This window comes from Gadus morhua, chromosome 9, assembly GCF_902167405.1.
Source record: "Gadus morhua chromosome 9, gadMor3.0, whole genome shotgun sequence".
Taxonomy (NCBI): domain Eukaryota; kingdom Metazoa; phylum Chordata; class Actinopteri; order Gadiformes; family Gadidae; genus Gadus; species Gadus morhua.
In genome coordinates this window covers 22,630,842-22,646,804 of record NC_044056.1, presented here as the reverse complement: position 1 = coordinate 22,646,804, position 15,963 = coordinate 22,630,842, and the positions used below count along the sequence as shown (strand labels likewise).

Sequence of the window (15,963 nt, the reverse complement as noted above, 5' to 3'; positions counted from 1 at the left end):
TCCATGCCTGCCCTCCCCTCCTCCCCTGTTCCTTGCTCTCCCCTTCCCCTGCTCATTAGCCTCCTCTCATCCTCCCCGCCTGGCGTCCAGGCGGCTCTGGCGGGCCCAGAAAGCCCTCCTCGTTATCCCACAACATGTTAGTCACTTACACAAACATGCAGCTAAAAATACATCCTTCCCTTTGCCAGCTACCCGCCTCACACGCTCGCGCAGGCACATGAACACACAAACACACACACACACACACACACACACACACACACACACACACACACACACACACACACACACACACACACACACATACACATACACATACACACACACACACACACACGTCTAAGTGTAACACACGCACACACCAAAGAGGACCTGATTATTTTCCCTCCAATATTTCCAAGGATGGATCCCCTATCGGGCTTGTTTTTGGTTACTAGAAAACATCGATGAAGACGAGTTTCTGCCCAGAATGTGGTGCGTATAATTGGTGGTCTTTAGATATATTTTTCAAACACGTAAATAGACACAAACCTTGAACATGCATCCCAGAGCCCAGGTTTATGTTCTGTTTTTTTTCCGTTCCCTTCGGATGCTCGTTTGAGGATGTCGTATCGTTCAGCACAGAGTCCATTTGTGTGTTCGTCCGATTCAAGGCTAAACGTGACACACTTGATTTCCCTCTGCGCTCCAATCACAGCATTTCAGACTTACTGGGACACTGTGACCAATCAGAGACACTTTGGAGATGTGTAATAGGACTCCCATCCTTGAAATGAAATCGCGGTACTGAGTCGAACAAATTCTGATTCGCTCGTCCCACCAATTACTGTAAGGTGTTTTATCAATTTGATGCCTCCTTTATATCTTTTGTCCGGTTTAAAACTGCTCCCTGTTTCCCCAGAACATCAGCGTGCACTGAGGCGTCCGTGGCACGGTTGACGTCATGCAAACAGGCCCTCTTCCTGTGGCCGTCCGGGGACTTTTAATGATGCACCGTGGAGAACCGGCTTAGACCGTGGCTTCCACTCAGGGCCAGACATCCCCCCAGAACCACTGGCCTCGCTCATTTAAATGAGACTTGCAGAGTTGAGCTGTTGGTCAGCCACTCCTGCAAAACCCATTTTGATGTGTTTCTTTTAGGATTTTTTTCACGCAGAACTAATTCAGGCTTTTCTAAATCCCTTCAATTCCATGCAGAGTTGCAGTTCATTCTAACGAGTCTTCGTTTAACAATTACTCTAATTGTAAAATTGGGATAAGTGAGAAAAACAATATGTTTCTTCCCAATGTCGTTATGCAATTAGTCTCCAGAGTACAGAAAGTGTTCTGTGTTAACCTGGGAGGTGAATTCTTTCATGTCAAATCAACCCACATTGGTAGAGGACAGAAGCCTTTTTAAAGTGGTGGCTGTGGATTACCCGGGCCTTGGTTTAATGTCACTAATCCAGGATTGAATGACTGTCAGCCTGAGATGTGTAAAAGAGAGGAAGTCAGTTTTCGGCGGGAGGAAAGGGGGATAAAGTGAAGCCATAATGAGGGCTTTGATGGTTTCGCTTCCTCTGCTGAGCAGTGTATTCCTCCTCTGAGCTGTTAATAATTCCACTTGAAGAGCTCATTGTTGTGTTTATTTAATGACAAATTACAATTCCAAATATATGGTAAATGATTTAGCCACACTCTAATGGCGTGGCTATATTTAGCAGCGTTACATAAACAGTGGATCCAACGGACGGCCCTTGGATTAGAGATGCAAGGTGTGTGTGCCGTGAGCCGGGTGAATAGCATCTCTCCCCGGTGTCGCTGCTGACTATTCAGATGTCTGGCCATGATTTAATCAATCACTGGTACGCTGCGTTGCATCTTCTGAACAGGGCTCTCAGGCTTGTCTCCATCTGGAGACAAAGCTGCTGTTACTAATCCACCACCAGCAGCAGCAGCAGCAGCCTCCCTCTCCTCAGCCCTGTCTTCACAACCTGCATCCTCCATCATGCGTCCTCCATGTGCCCTCCCACAGCCTCTCCTCCATCCTACCACTAACAATACGGCATGCTTTCAACGCTGATTGCCTTGATTTGGAAACCTCAGATTCTGATGCATTTGCACATAAAAGTTAACATTTCTCTGATATCAACTTTTTGGATACAAAAATGTATTTATTGTTATTATGTAAATATGATTATGAGAGAGAGAGAGAGAGAGAGAGAGAGAGAGAGAGAGAGAGAGAGAGAGAGAGAGAGAGAGAGAGAGAGAGAGAGAGAGAGAGAGAGAGAGAGAGAGAGAGAGGCTTCTGCGCCAGAGCTAGAAAACATCAGGAGGAAAAAACCCTGGATGAGATTGCCTCCCGACAGCCCTTCAGCTTTAGCAGTGCGTATTGCTTCATTATGGCTCATAATTGAAGGCAATCCAAACAAACCGACAATTATGCCGAATGGACCCCCCGAGAAGGTGGCCCCGCTCGGCACAGTCGTTACACTCCTCTGCTGACCTCGCGAGCGTGGGCATTGCTCGATGGGCCCCGGCGCGGCCCCTGCCGCTCCGGTTCTCCCTCAGAGAGCTCACAGGGGGACTCTAATAGCTCTGTTCCTCACAGTCACACTGGGCGGGGCGGGGGCGGGGGTGGGGGCGGTCGCTTTAAAGCAGCGTCAGCGCCTGCAGCGCTGGCTGTGGTGGGAGAAGGCAGCAGTGGTAACATTGTGTTCCCTTGTTTTGACTGCAGGCCTCTTCTCCTTAATGGGGACGTTGGCTTCTGGGGGCCTCCCATAGGTTGGGAGCTCAGAGAGCTTAATTGGCTGCTGGACGACTGGAGCCGGCGTGGGTTTCTCTTTGAACTCGTGGAATGGTGGATGCATAGGTTCTTGACTGTGCCTATACTGGGTAGGCAACTGTCCATGGATGAGGGGAGATGGGATGTGGATGGAGAACGGGGGATGATTCCCTGCGGCGCGCTAACGCAGAGGCCATTTGCCCCGCGGTCTTTCAATTATTCATCCATGCACATTGCGTAATCCTACGAGCCAGTGAACGCGGGCTTGTTTTGGTATTATTTTATCCTCAGATGGAGATGCCCCCTGCCTCAATGATATCACAACCAAAATATATTGGCAAGTTCTGACAATGAAAGAAGGAAAGGAAGGCGGAGAGGAAGAAATCACACTGCAGATGGTTTGTTTGAAGCCAGCACTAATGATAACACTCTCATTTAATAGGTGGTGTGTCTCTGCCAATAACGTCTTAATCAGAAGACGGTGGGTTCATGCAGAATTATATAATGCAGGGTGTTCACGCCGGGCTGGCGTAGCCTAACAACGTGCACGGACATGTACGCCTGTTTGCATCCACATGAACAACAACAAGGAGAGAGAAATGTCATCTAAAATTATGGCTTTAATGGCTCGATGGTCTGCAATAACCCCACGTAATTCTCCATGACATTTCTCCCTCCCTGCTCTCGTCCATGTCGATGCAAACACACATGTACAGTACGTGCAAAATGTCATGGAAGATGACGTGGGGATCTTGCCGTCATTGATGTGGCTCGATGCCATACACACAGGCATGTAAACGTGGGAGGTGATTGTGTTTGCTCTGTTGGCCTCCTATAGGGCTCCTCCTTTCTGCACTAGCCTCTCCCATGACTTCTGCCCCTGGGGGTCTCAGCATAAGATCCCCCCCCCCCCCCCCCCCCCGGGCCAAATGCTCCCTGCAGCAGCCACGCTTACTCACGTCCACATGCTAGGAGAATGAAGGGGAACGAAACAGGCAGATAAAGTGGCACACACACACACACACACATAAACAAACACACATGCATATGCCCGAATACACACATAAACACACACATATTTAAACAAACACACACGCATACATATTCCCGCACACACACACACAGACACACACCCACATAATCTCACACACACAAACCCATACACATGCCCGCACCCACACATAAACACACACACACACACACATAAACACACACGCACACACATACACATGCCCGCACGCACACATGCCTGCTCACAATATCACATAAACACACACATATATACCAAACAGCACGTACAAACATACGCAAACAAACATAAGCATGCATACACATTCATACGCTCACATGTGTTTACGCATACACACATATGCTCAGATATCCACACACACACACACACACACACACACAGACACACATACACATACGAACACTCAAACACTCATCCATGAGTACGCTGCATAGCAGATAGGGTCAGAGGGCACGTCCATTCTCCTGGCAGGAGAGTGGTATATAGGCCGTGTTTATCCCCTGGTGCTCATCCATGCAATGTTGTTGTTGTTGTTGCGCTGCAGAAGACACTCTAGTCAGCAGGTCGCCGATGCAAGTGCACATCCCCCCCCCGCTGCCCCCGCTCTGTAGATGGACGGTGATGGCGTAGGCCTGGCTATTAGCAGTGTTAACCTGAGCTCCACGGAATACAGGAGGAACAGGTGTGCCAATCTGCCGGCAGGGGCCTCAGAGGCAAACCGGATTGAACGGCTATTCATAATGTCTGCCCGATTTGAGTTTAATGGACTTTTAAAACATTGATTTACTTATTTTTAGAAGGGAGGATTTTGTTTTGGCGGGAATCCACCAGAGCGCTGATCAAAGTGTTCCGGCCGTTCCCTCCGAGGGGAGGCTGAGGGAAGAGAGCGGGTTGATCAGAAGCACCACATCCTTTCACTCCACTCCCTTACTGAGTGGTCTCCCCAGGAGCCCTGTCCACCCGGTTAAACGTTCCAGGGACAGGAGCAGCGCAGCAGCAGGGCGCTGGAGGTGGGTGCTGTGCATTCTGATGAAGAACAGGAGGGAGTCATACCCGTCCACGCGGACTCAGAGGAAAACCCTCGTTGTTTATTTGTCAATTGAACGATTTGTATCGCTGCATCAACACGGCGTCCTACTGCAGCTGGCGGAGGACGCACTTCGGCGCCCCATGCCTGTTCCACCTCAACACCGAGTTAAACAAATACAGCACGACTCCGGAGCCTGGCTCCCGCCCAACGCGTGCACGCTGCAAACCCGGGAAAAAAAAAACTATTGATCCTCGTCGGTGAGGCTATTTTGGGCGGGCTTGTTTCCCGGGGCCGCCGCAGCCGGAGCGAGACAGAGAGCAGAGCGTGTGCCGGCCCCTATGTGCTGTCACATCATCAGGGCTCAGTGCTGCAGTGTGACCAGCGGCTCTGCCCGCGTGGTGCGGCCGCCGCATGCGCTGCTGCCGCTGCGCCGGGCGCTGCCCGCGTTACGTAAGGAGAGCTTGGCTTCCCCGGCTTGCCGCTGCTCTCTGCATCACCGTGCCCCGATGACAAGGACGCACACATCTCATCTCAGGCCGCGCCGCCGAGAGACCGCGCTCACATACGACAGGGATTCGGCTGCAGGGTGTGTGCGTGCTTGTGTGTGTGTGCATGTTTGTGCGTGCATGTGTGTGCGTGTGTGTGTTTGTGTGCGGTATGATTTTTTGTTGTGGAGGGGTGGGCCTGATGGGTGTGTGTGTGTGCGAACAAGGTGATTCTGGAGATGGGCTTTCTCTGTCTCTCGCGTCTCTCTCCAGCCTCGGAGTGGAGTCTCACCCCCTCCCCCCTCCCCCCCCTCTCCCCCCCCCCCCCCCCCCCCCCACCTCCTCCTCCTGCGAGCTGCTGGCTCCCCGGTCAGGTAACAAACCAAACGGATAGTATCACAGGACGGTGAAGCTCCACCCCCCGTCTGCCTCCGTACGTCCGTCCATGTGTGTGTGTGTGTGTGTGAGGCTCTCACCCGTACCTGTCATATATCCTACCTTATCTTCTCAATGTGTTCTGTGGGGTTATTCTGCCTGTTTGCTGCCCTCCCCTCCCTGCTCCCCCCCCCTGCCTCTCCCCCCTACAACCAGCGGACCCCCCCCCCCCCCCCCTCTTCCCCCCAACGGGACCAACCCCCTTCCTGCCAGGGCCCCCCCGCCTCACCACCATCGCTACCCTATATGTATGGTCTGTGTTTCTGGAGCCGTTGCTATGCCAACACCCCACTTTTCCTGCTTAAAGTTTTTTTAAGAATACCCTAAAATGTAGCCCAGCCTGCCTTCTACTGGCTGCAGGGGACAACTGCAGGCCGTGTGCCCAAAACTAACGCACCAACACACACACACACACACACACACACACACACACACACACACACACACACACACACACACACACACACACACACACACACACACACACACACACACACACACACACACACACACACACACGTGCGCTTACAAAGGGAATTCAAAGAAACGCATAATAAATAAATAAACAAGAAAAGTTTGAAGTTTGAACGGGTAAGACTACTTTGAATATTGAGTATTGATTGATCGTTAATTATTCGCTTAATATAACAAATCTATATTTCTTAACATTTACATCCAGACATTTATAAGAAGCTTTTATGTAGGACTTACAAGTGAGGCTGAGGACATTCGAAGCAAACAACCCAAAACTAGAGTAGCTACACCCTAAAAGGCGTATGGCTGCACGGCCTAGTTACACCAAAAGAACAGAGCAGCAGGACTCAGACCTCCTCCTCTGCCTCCAGGTACAGAGCATCTGGGCTGGTGCTGTAGAGCCGGGGGGAGAAGGACACCCTGAATGCACCAGCCCTCACCTGAGAATGCCCCCCACAGCTGAATGGCGCATGATGGACGAATGATGTGTGAAGACTCCCCCTCCTCAGAACACAGGGGGGCGCAGCAGCAGGAGGAGGAGGAGGAGGTCACCTCCCTAGACTACCACCTCTCCCTCTTAGATCAGGGCCACCCTTTGGTGATGAGAACAACAAACCAAACCCCCTAGGACCCCGCCCTCCTTGTTTCTGATGTCTCTTTTATTTTGTTTTATTTGAGTCAGCCTTTTCTACTCTTCTTTTGAACTCGTCCCCTGCAGTTCAGTCTCTGGGTGAAGTGAGCACGCATCCAGCCAGTGCAGTGACCTCCCTTGATGACTGCCACAACTAACAGAGGAGTAGTCTCCCTCCCCCTCCCCCCTAGAGGTGGTTGCCCTCCCTCCTTCCCCCCCTCTTGCTGTGGTTTATCTGCCGATTGAAACGCCCAGAGTGATTGTCTGTGTTCCCTTGTCTTGTTTGCTTGCCTCCTCTGTCTGTCTGTGTGTCAGTATATCCCCCTCGCGGTTCTGTCTGTGTCTTCTGCCACAAATACTGGACAAAAATAAACTCATTGTTACGTTCAACAATCAGTCCTCGTCAAATTTAAAATCCTGGGTGCCAGAGAAACGTACGGTCCAATCCACAGAAGGCCCATTTCCTCCCCGTTGGGAGACCAACACAGAATGCTGGCCAGACAGACAGAGTTTCTCCGGGCTCCTCCTCCTATTCTGACTAAGCATTGCCTTCACTCTTTGAGTGACAACTTGCATATTTCATATATGCACATGTTGCCAATGCCAGATATGTGCTTTGGCCTGCCTGTCCCTAAACCACACTTTTACAGTGTTGCTAGATAATTACAGCAAAACAAAGTGGGTCGATTATGAGTCATGTAATTTGAAGGGACGTAAAAATAAGTATTTCGCAACACTCTAAATGTGCACATCCAATTATTTTTGTAATTTATATTATATTTATATTCTATATTATTCTGTTTTGGTATTATATCTGAAACTATTTTTTTGTGTGTTTTCAGTTCTGTTCATTAAAGATGAATGGTTTCTTCTCTCTTCTCTCTGGTGTTGATCAATGACAGTGTCTGTACTTACTTTATGTTCTCCGCTCTGTTTCCTCTCCTCAGCATACGTTTGCCCTTCCGTCTCCTGTTTGATACATTCTGTGTGTTCTTCTTTTATGTTTGTCATTTAATTTTATTCTTTGATACTTAAGACTGAACCAAACTAAGTCTATATTGTGTCTTTCTTCCCCTATCTTTTTCTTGCAGCTCTTTCTTTGTTAATTCTCTCTCTCTCTAACATACTGGTATTTGTGACGGCCTTTCTGTTTTTGCTTTGGGTCTTTTCTCTGCTGCCCATTGCTGTATTAATGCTCTCTCTCTTCTGAACAGAATATGCTTTCTAACTCTTGCCTGTTTTTGTCCGTCCTCTTCCTTCTCATGTCCGCGTTCCTCTGTCCATCCTCAGTCTGTAAATGGCGTGTGTTTCGCTGTGTTATCTCCTGTCCTGTGTATCTCTCTAACTCTTGGTTCTGATGCCTAACAGTGTTCTCATCGCCTCTTCTCGTGCCTTGACCCGTGTGCTACTCAGTGCTCTCTCTTCAGTGGTGTGTCCGGTGTCTCACATCGCATTGGTCCACACTTTGTCAATCCTTCTTTCACCGCTTTCTGACTCTTAACTTCATTTTTCATTTATTTCCGTATTCTTATTTGTGTATTATCTATTCTCTATTGTTGCTATTGTGGTTGTTGTTGTTTTTTCACTGCTTTGAGAGATTGCCTTTGTGTTTTTAATGACATTGAATGTAGAGGCTTTTCTCTCCGGATGTCTAACAGGAAGTGGTGTTTTCTTTAACAATCTTCGAGACAACACCCAGCAATGCTTAAATGTTCCTCCAAGCAGCAGATGCTGCTGCAAGGCCCCTGAACCCTCAAACATGTCTGTTTAATTTCATCTCTTTAATTAGTGCGCCTGGCTGTAATAGTCAACGCTCTCACACATCCATCAAACTGCAGATTCTGTGAAATGAACCGCGAACCCCGACATCTGTCCCTGTCCTCTATGTGTTCTGTACCTGTCAGCCCAGAACAACGTGCTGTCACACGTATATATGTGTCGTTATACATGTGTGTCCTGTATAAATGTTCAGAGTGCATAGGGGGAGACATTATGTATGTTATAAAGAATATCAAATGGTGTCAAATGTTTCGTCTCTTTGGGTGAAACGTGTCTCTTTTGGATGCTGACCAAAAGTAGACCTCTGTAGAGACATCCCCGAATCGAATCATCGCTCAGAGTGGCTAGACACATGAAAAACCCTTAATTCGGGTGCCCACTTTTCATTCGGGTGAAGAATTTGGCAGCGGCCCCATCTTCAACTTACACGTAGAGGCAGCTCAACCTCCAACAGAACCCCCAACCAGATGCAGCCCTGAACTTAATGTGTCACTTGTGGGAAAATGGTACAAAATAAGATGCAGATTCCCCTTTTCTTTTGTATTCTTGGGATTTCTTTCCACTCTCCCTATCTCTATCTGCCTCCATCTCCCTCTCCCTCTTTGGATGCTAGCTGGTCAGCGTCGCTCTCACCACCGCCCTGTCCCGGCACCAACTGCTGTCTGTTTCCTCTCCCTCCACAGAGGCAACAAGCCAGTGAACAGCCCCAAGGGCCACCCCCCTGATGCTGACGGGCGTTCCTCTGTCACAGACCTGGCCAACTCTCTTACCGGAGACATGGTGATGGTAAGACCCAGCCCGCTCAGATCCCGCCCCACTCCCCTTAACCTCCACCTACCCTCCACCCCCCTCTCACCCAGCACAGCACCCCTTCACCTCCATCACCCCTCCTCCCCCTCGGACCAGCCCTACCCTCGTACCCCACGACCCACACCTGCCCCAGCAATCAAAGCGTGGGCCCCATACGCCGGGGCCCCTGTGTCAGTAACCCTCCATTACCACGCTCAGACTGCTGAGCCATGCCACGGCCGTGCTAATGGGAAACCCAACAGGTGCTTAAGGAAAGCCATTTCCTGAGAATGACAGAGGCAGCATTTCAAAGAAGCAATCAAGTCAGGCGTTGCGTCACCGGTGACTCACGCTGTTGTGATTTAGTTTGGGTATTAGAAGGCGGGTTCACGTTGGCCGCGAAAATAACAAATAACACTTTGCCGTGCGGAGGGGGAACATATCACAACAAAGATCTACTTTACAGGATTAGAAGGAGCAAAACTTTCAAGCACAAAGGTGACTCATCGGTGACTCAAGGAGTCTTTAGGACTCTAAATGAGATGGGCGATATGCAAAGCGTCCCTTTTGAAGTGTCATTAGTGCAGTGTTGTCTGAGCGGATCCCACTCTAAATGAGCTTATACTTTTTGGGTTTCTTTCTCTCTCTAACACTCTTTATTCCCCTCCCCATCTGGCAGTCTAGTAGAGAGGGAGTGAGATGAACAGCAGAGGATAAAGGGTGTAGAGAAAGAGGTTTAGGGAGGAAGGGATGGGGGTGGTGGATGAGCAAGAGGGAGAGCCAAATCAAAACAGTGTGAATACAGCGGCAAGTCAAGGATGTCAACCATAGTCTCTCTCTCTCTCTCTCTCTCTCTCTCTCTCTCTCTCTCTCTCTCTCTCTCTCTCTCTCTCTCTCTCTCTCTCTCTCTCTCTCTCTCTCTCTCTCTCTCTCTCTCTCTCTCTTACCCTCTCTCTTTTTATCATTCTCTCTCTCCCCCACTCTGGGGGAGAGAGAGGGGGACTGTCTCTGTCTCTGTCTATTGGGTTTCATCAGATAAGAGCTTTTTAGGACCTTTTAAAGCAAGGGAGAGTGTCTGGGAGAGAGGGAGATAATGAGAGGTCTAGAGCTGCCCTATCTTCAATCAGGGTTCCTGCTGCCTCTTAAGAACATCAGTCGTGAAATTAAACCCTCGCCGTCTGCTTAATGTCAGGCCAATCTCCTTTTGTTTTGCAGCCTCATAAAATGAGCGCTCTGTGCCGGCATCTCGCTGCGAGAACATGTGTTTTGTGTCGTCCCGATACCAGTGTCGCTTTGAGAAGGTGTGTGTGTGAGAGAGTTTGTGGGAAATGAGATCACAGTCCTTCAGTCAACACGTGGTGTCCGGCCCCCGGCTCGTTTCAGCTGTCCCCGGGGTCCGAGGAGGACGACGGCGAGGGGCCCGTCAGCGAGAAGCTGGGCCGCATCCAGTTCAGCATTGGCTACAGCTTCCAGGACTCCACCCTGACCGTCAAGATCCTGAAGGGCCAGGACCTCCCCGCCAAGGACTTCTCGGGCACGTCGGACCCCTTCGTCAAGCTCTACCTCCTGCCCGACAAGAAGCACAAGCTGGAGACCAAGGTCAAGAGGAAGAACCTCAACCCCCACTGGAACGAGACATTCCTGTTCGAGGGTCAGTGAGTGATGGGAGTCCTGGTGGGGGTAAAGCCCCCTTACTGTTGGAGCACACATACGCACAAACAGAAACACACACACACACACGTACACATATACATGCAGCTAAAGAAACACACAGACACATACCCCCACACGTGTATACATGCACGCACCCACAGACACACGTGTGCTCTCACGTACACAGAAACACACAGACACACACTTCCTTACTCAATAACATGCAATAGAAGCAGAAGAGCAGGTACTGTCTTCACAACAGCCATTGTGAAGCCAGAAGCCATTCAGGAACTTAAACAACCCAGGCTTTGTTCCCCCCTCAGTGCACTCATGATACAAGGCGCCCATCCTTGTCGTTCAGCCCCTCAGCTCATTGTCCCTCGCCCATCAATAGCTGGCCTCTCGATGCACTCGGTCACAGCCCGTCTCCTTCTGTCCCCCCCCCAGGGTTCCCGTACGAGAAGGTCCGGGAACGCACCCTGTACCTACAAGTGCTGGACTACGACCGCTTCAGCAGGAACGACCCCATTGGGGAGGTGTCCATCCCCCTCAACAAGGTGGAGCTGGGCCAGATCAAGACCTTCTGGAAGGAGCTGAAGCCCTGCATGGATGGAGCGGTGAGTTTGGGGGATGATAGGCGGTCAGGGGGGGGGGGGGGGGGTCCGCCACGATCCGTCACTGATGGCTGATTATGTTGTTGTTGCTGCTGTTGTTGCCGCTCCCCTGCAGGTGTCTCGTTTTAACATTCCAGCCCCAGATAGTGAACTCTGGTGTCAGTGGAGGGTAGTGTAGGGAGAGCGTAGTCAATGCACCATCTGCCGTCGCCCTGGTGCTGAAAGGACAGCGGCTCTGGGATCTGTCACTAGCATGCAATACAAAACCAGTCATCCGCCTGTGCGTGGACGCGTGTGTGTGTCTGTGTGTATGTGTGTGAGTGTGTGATTGTGTGTGTGCGTGTGTGTGTGTTTGTGTGTGTGTGTGTGTGTGTGTGTGTGTGGTTGTGTGGATGTGTGTGAGTGAGTGTGTGTGTCTGGCTGTGTGTGTTTGTGTGTGAGGGTGTGTGGGGGGGGGGGTGTGTCTATGTGTGTGTGCGTGTGTGTGTGTGTGTGTGTGTGTGTGTGTGTATGTATGACTGCATACATTAAATTCCAATGGAAATGTATGTCATTTGTGGAATAAAGAAAACCCTTTAAAACGTGTGTAAAAAGTGTTTGTGTCTCTCTCTTTCCCCAGGGAAGGCGAGGTGACCTGCTGGTGTCTCTGTGCTATAATCCCACTGCTAACACCATCACTGTGAACATCATCAAAGCACGCAATCTAAAAGCCATGGATATCGGAGGCACCTCAGGTACACATCACAATTTGGTTTGCTCCGTCTGCATTGTCATCCGAAACCCTCCGGCAGCACATCCACGGCCCGCCCCAGATTCTCCTCAGTCTATCTGCTCCGGCTCTGTGTTCAACGCGCTCTCTTAACCGGGCTCTCTGTGTTGTTTCTGCATGGGCTCCAATGCCCGCACCAGGCCGGCCAGATGACCTTCTCTCCTCCCCGCCGTTTACAGCTCCTCCTCTACCTACGTGTCCTCTTTATGTCTAATGGGAGTCAGCTCGCTCCGTGCGTGTGTAAGCTTAGCTCCGTGCACACTGACAGCCCCTGTCTTCAGGCACTGCATGGCTCGCATGGTTTTTGGGTCCCTTCATAAGAGGGAAGCTGTGCTGTACGACTGTAACACCACTAATTCCCAGGGAAGCAGCAAGAGCAGGGACTTTAAGTACAACAGCAGCAAAGAGTTATGGTAATTCTGTGCCAGAATTTATCTTAGAAAAGCCTTTGCCCTGTTTCCATAAATACCTCATCTGTATGTGCCTTGGCTCGGGGGATGGGTTGACCTTGAGTTCTAACTAGGTACTGGCTTCACTTCCGCACTTGCCTCTCTTTTTTTGAACCACTCCCCGCCAGGATAATTACAAAACGAACCCTTCATATGAAGTCAACACGCACAAACGTGTGCTTCAGTTAGACGCATAATATATTCCCCCTACTCACTGTGTGTGTGTGTGTGTGTGTGTGTGTGTGTGTGTGTGTGTGTGTGTGTGTGTGTGTGTGTTTGTGTGCCTGCCTGTGTTTGTGTGTCTGTTTGTACCTGCATTTGTGTGTGTGAATGTCTGTGTCAATGCATGTGTGTGTGTTTGTATGTGTGTGTGTGTGTGTGTGTGTGTGTGTGTGTGTGTGTGTGTGTGCATACCTGCGTCTGCGTGGTGCGTATGTGTGCGTGTGTATGTGTGTGCCTGCATGTGTGTGTGTGAGTGGTTTCTTGTGTCTGTCCATTTGTGTATGTGTGTTTGTGTGAGAGTGTGTTCTTGCATCTATGGGTGTGTGTGTCTGTGCATGAGTGTGTGTACGTGTGCCTCTGTGTGTGTGTGTGTGTGTGTGTGTGTGTGTGTGTGTGTGTGTGTGTGTGTGTGTGTGCTCCAGACCCCTACGTGAAGCTGTGGCTCATGCACAAGGACAAGCGCGTGGAGAAGAAGAAGACGGTGACCATGAAGTGCTGCCTCAACCCCATCTTCAACGAGTCCTTCCCCTTCGACGTGCCCGCCCACGTGCTGCGGGAGACCACCATCATCATCACCGTCATGGACAAGGACCGGCTCAGTCGGAATGACGTGATTGGCAAGGTGAGCACGACTGTCCTTTCACTGTATTTGATTTGATGATTAGTATATCAGAGTGAGCGTCTCAAAGGGCTTCCTAGGCCCTATGATGAATGAATGAATGAATGAATGAATGAATGAATGAATGAATGAATGATTGATGAACTGGGCCTTCCCAGGCCCAGTTCAGAGCTAGTTCGATCCCCGGGTCCGAGTCACTGAGCGAGGCACCTCACCGTGCCTGCTCCCGACGAGCTGGCTGTCGCCCTGCGTGGTTGACTCCGCCGTCGGTGTGTAAATGTGGGAACGAACGGTTGTAAGTCTTTTTGGATAAAAGCGTCTAAATGCCCTACATATAAATATAAACATAACCCTCCTTCACAGGCAAGGCTACATATAAGTAGCATTACAAGCAAACAATTTCCAGTTAAGTCAAACGACACATTTAGAAATAGAGGATGAATGAGGTGCTGACCAATGAGCCAGCTGGTAACTGCGTAGTGGATTAAGATTCAGAAGTCAGCTTGTGACCGCTTTGACTGGTGTCCGCTCCTCTGTCCCTCTGTGTCCCCGTGCGTTCAGATCTACCTGTCTTGGAAGAGCGGACCCGCCGAGGTCAAGCACTGGAAGGATATGATGGGCCGACCGCGCACCAACGTCGCCCAATGGCACGCCCTCAAGGCCTGATCGGCCCCGCCCAGATTCCAGTACCCCCTCCCCCTGAGACCTCAGTCCTTCCCCTCTCCCCCCCCCCCCCCCCCCCCCCCCCCCCCCCCCGCTCCTCTTAAATTTGATCCTGTCCTTATGCACAAGACTGACTTGCTGCCGGGCTGCGGAACACGGGTACAATTAGCCATCTGCTCTCTTCAAACCTTTACCGCTGATCCACGGCTCCTCCCCCTCCCCCCCGTCGGGTTCCTCCCTCCTCCCTCCTCCTCCTGCTCCTCCGTCCCACTCTGCCCGGCGCCGCCGTCTACCCCCGGGACCCCCCATGCCAATGGTCCCCCTGTTTCTGAACATCTGTCCGCTCCGGCTACACGTCTCCTGATCCGGAGGTTGGGTTGTCCCCCCCTCCCCTCCCGGTGACCCCTAAAGGTCGTGACCTCAAACGCCAGCCCATCTCTCTTTCTTATACCGATCAACTTATTTACATTGTAGATAAGTTGACGGTTACTATAAGAAATACACCACACTTAAGATTAAATAAATAACTTATTGATCAAAGCCAATGTATGACTGTTCCCAGTCTGCATTATGCTCTTTATTTAACAAATACAGACCTTCAGACGACTTTAACTGCAAAGATCTATATTATGAGCAGACACACAAAACATGTGTGCCGCCCAGAAAAGTCTAGTTTCTGTCTTTTCGATGTGTCAGTTTTATCTGATTTCCAACCTGCCCCTCGTGTTAATGTGCATCGGATATTTCCACCACAAACTAGTGGACTATCTGAATTTAAAAAGCAATCAAAAGAACCGTTGATGTTGACTTTGCCAGAGAGCAGCTGGATTCAAAATGAATTCTTAAGTTTGTTGTCTCTCTCTCACACACAAACACACGCACACAAACATACATACACACACACTCACACACACACACACACATATGCACACGCACACACACACACACACACACACACACACACACACACACACACACACACACACACACACACAGTATCTTCTTCTCTCTACCTTCCTTCTCTTTTCTCCTGTCCTCCTCTCCCCCAACTAGTTTCTCTCGTCCTCCCGACCGAAGCCCTTGTTGTCTGTGTGCTCTGGGTGCTGGGGGTGCTGGGTTGTAGCTCTGACAAATTCGAAGATACAAAAAACGAAAAGCTCAGTAAGTACCTGGACTGACTGAACCAGGGAGAGGGGAACACAATGAATTTCCGCAAAAGGACCACTCCTCTTCTTCCCCAGACAAAAGGCCCTGACGTGGAGAAAGACAAAAAGAAGATATTATGTATATCAAACACCCCCAAAATACAATGATGTCATTTTTCTGAAAGCAACCAACGGAAGAGGAGAAAAGGTTCTTCCAACGAAAATCTCCAAACTGAAGCAAAGAGCATGTTTCCTAAGCTCTGCTGTGTGTGTGTACAGTATGGAAGTTACTCTGTGCTTACGTCTGGGTGTCTATGTACGTGGTTATATATATACACTTCATGCTGTTCTGCACTGTAGAGACCTTAAATAAGCCATTCATTCACATGTGCGGAACGTGTGACGTGTGCGT

The 15,963-nt window shown here is 50.1% G+C and overlaps 1 protein-coding gene across 3 annotated transcripts in view; it reads left to right on the top strand.

The window, feature by feature from the left end:
- Window positions 1-14,467, top strand: part of syt7a (synaptotagmin VIIa) — a 67,942-nt gene extending 53,475 nt beyond the window's left edge. For all 3 annotated transcript variants that reach the window (XM_030366778.1, XM_030366777.1, XM_030366776.1), the window contains 6 exons: window positions 9,312-9,414; window positions 10,801-11,068; window positions 11,518-11,687; window positions 12,304-12,418; window positions 13,547-13,746; window positions 14,305-14,467. In XM_030366778.1, coding sequence (XP_030222638.1) covers window positions 9,312-9,414; window positions 10,801-11,068; window positions 11,518-11,687; window positions 12,304-12,418; window positions 13,547-13,746; window positions 14,305-14,409 — 961 coding nt within the window. In that variant the 3' untranslated portion in view covers window positions 14,410-14,467. The remainder of the gene's footprint in view (window positions 1-9,311; window positions 9,415-10,800; window positions 11,069-11,517; window positions 11,688-12,303; window positions 12,419-13,546; window positions 13,747-14,304) is intronic.
- The last annotated feature ends 1,496 nt before the right edge of the window (window positions 14,468-15,963 follow it).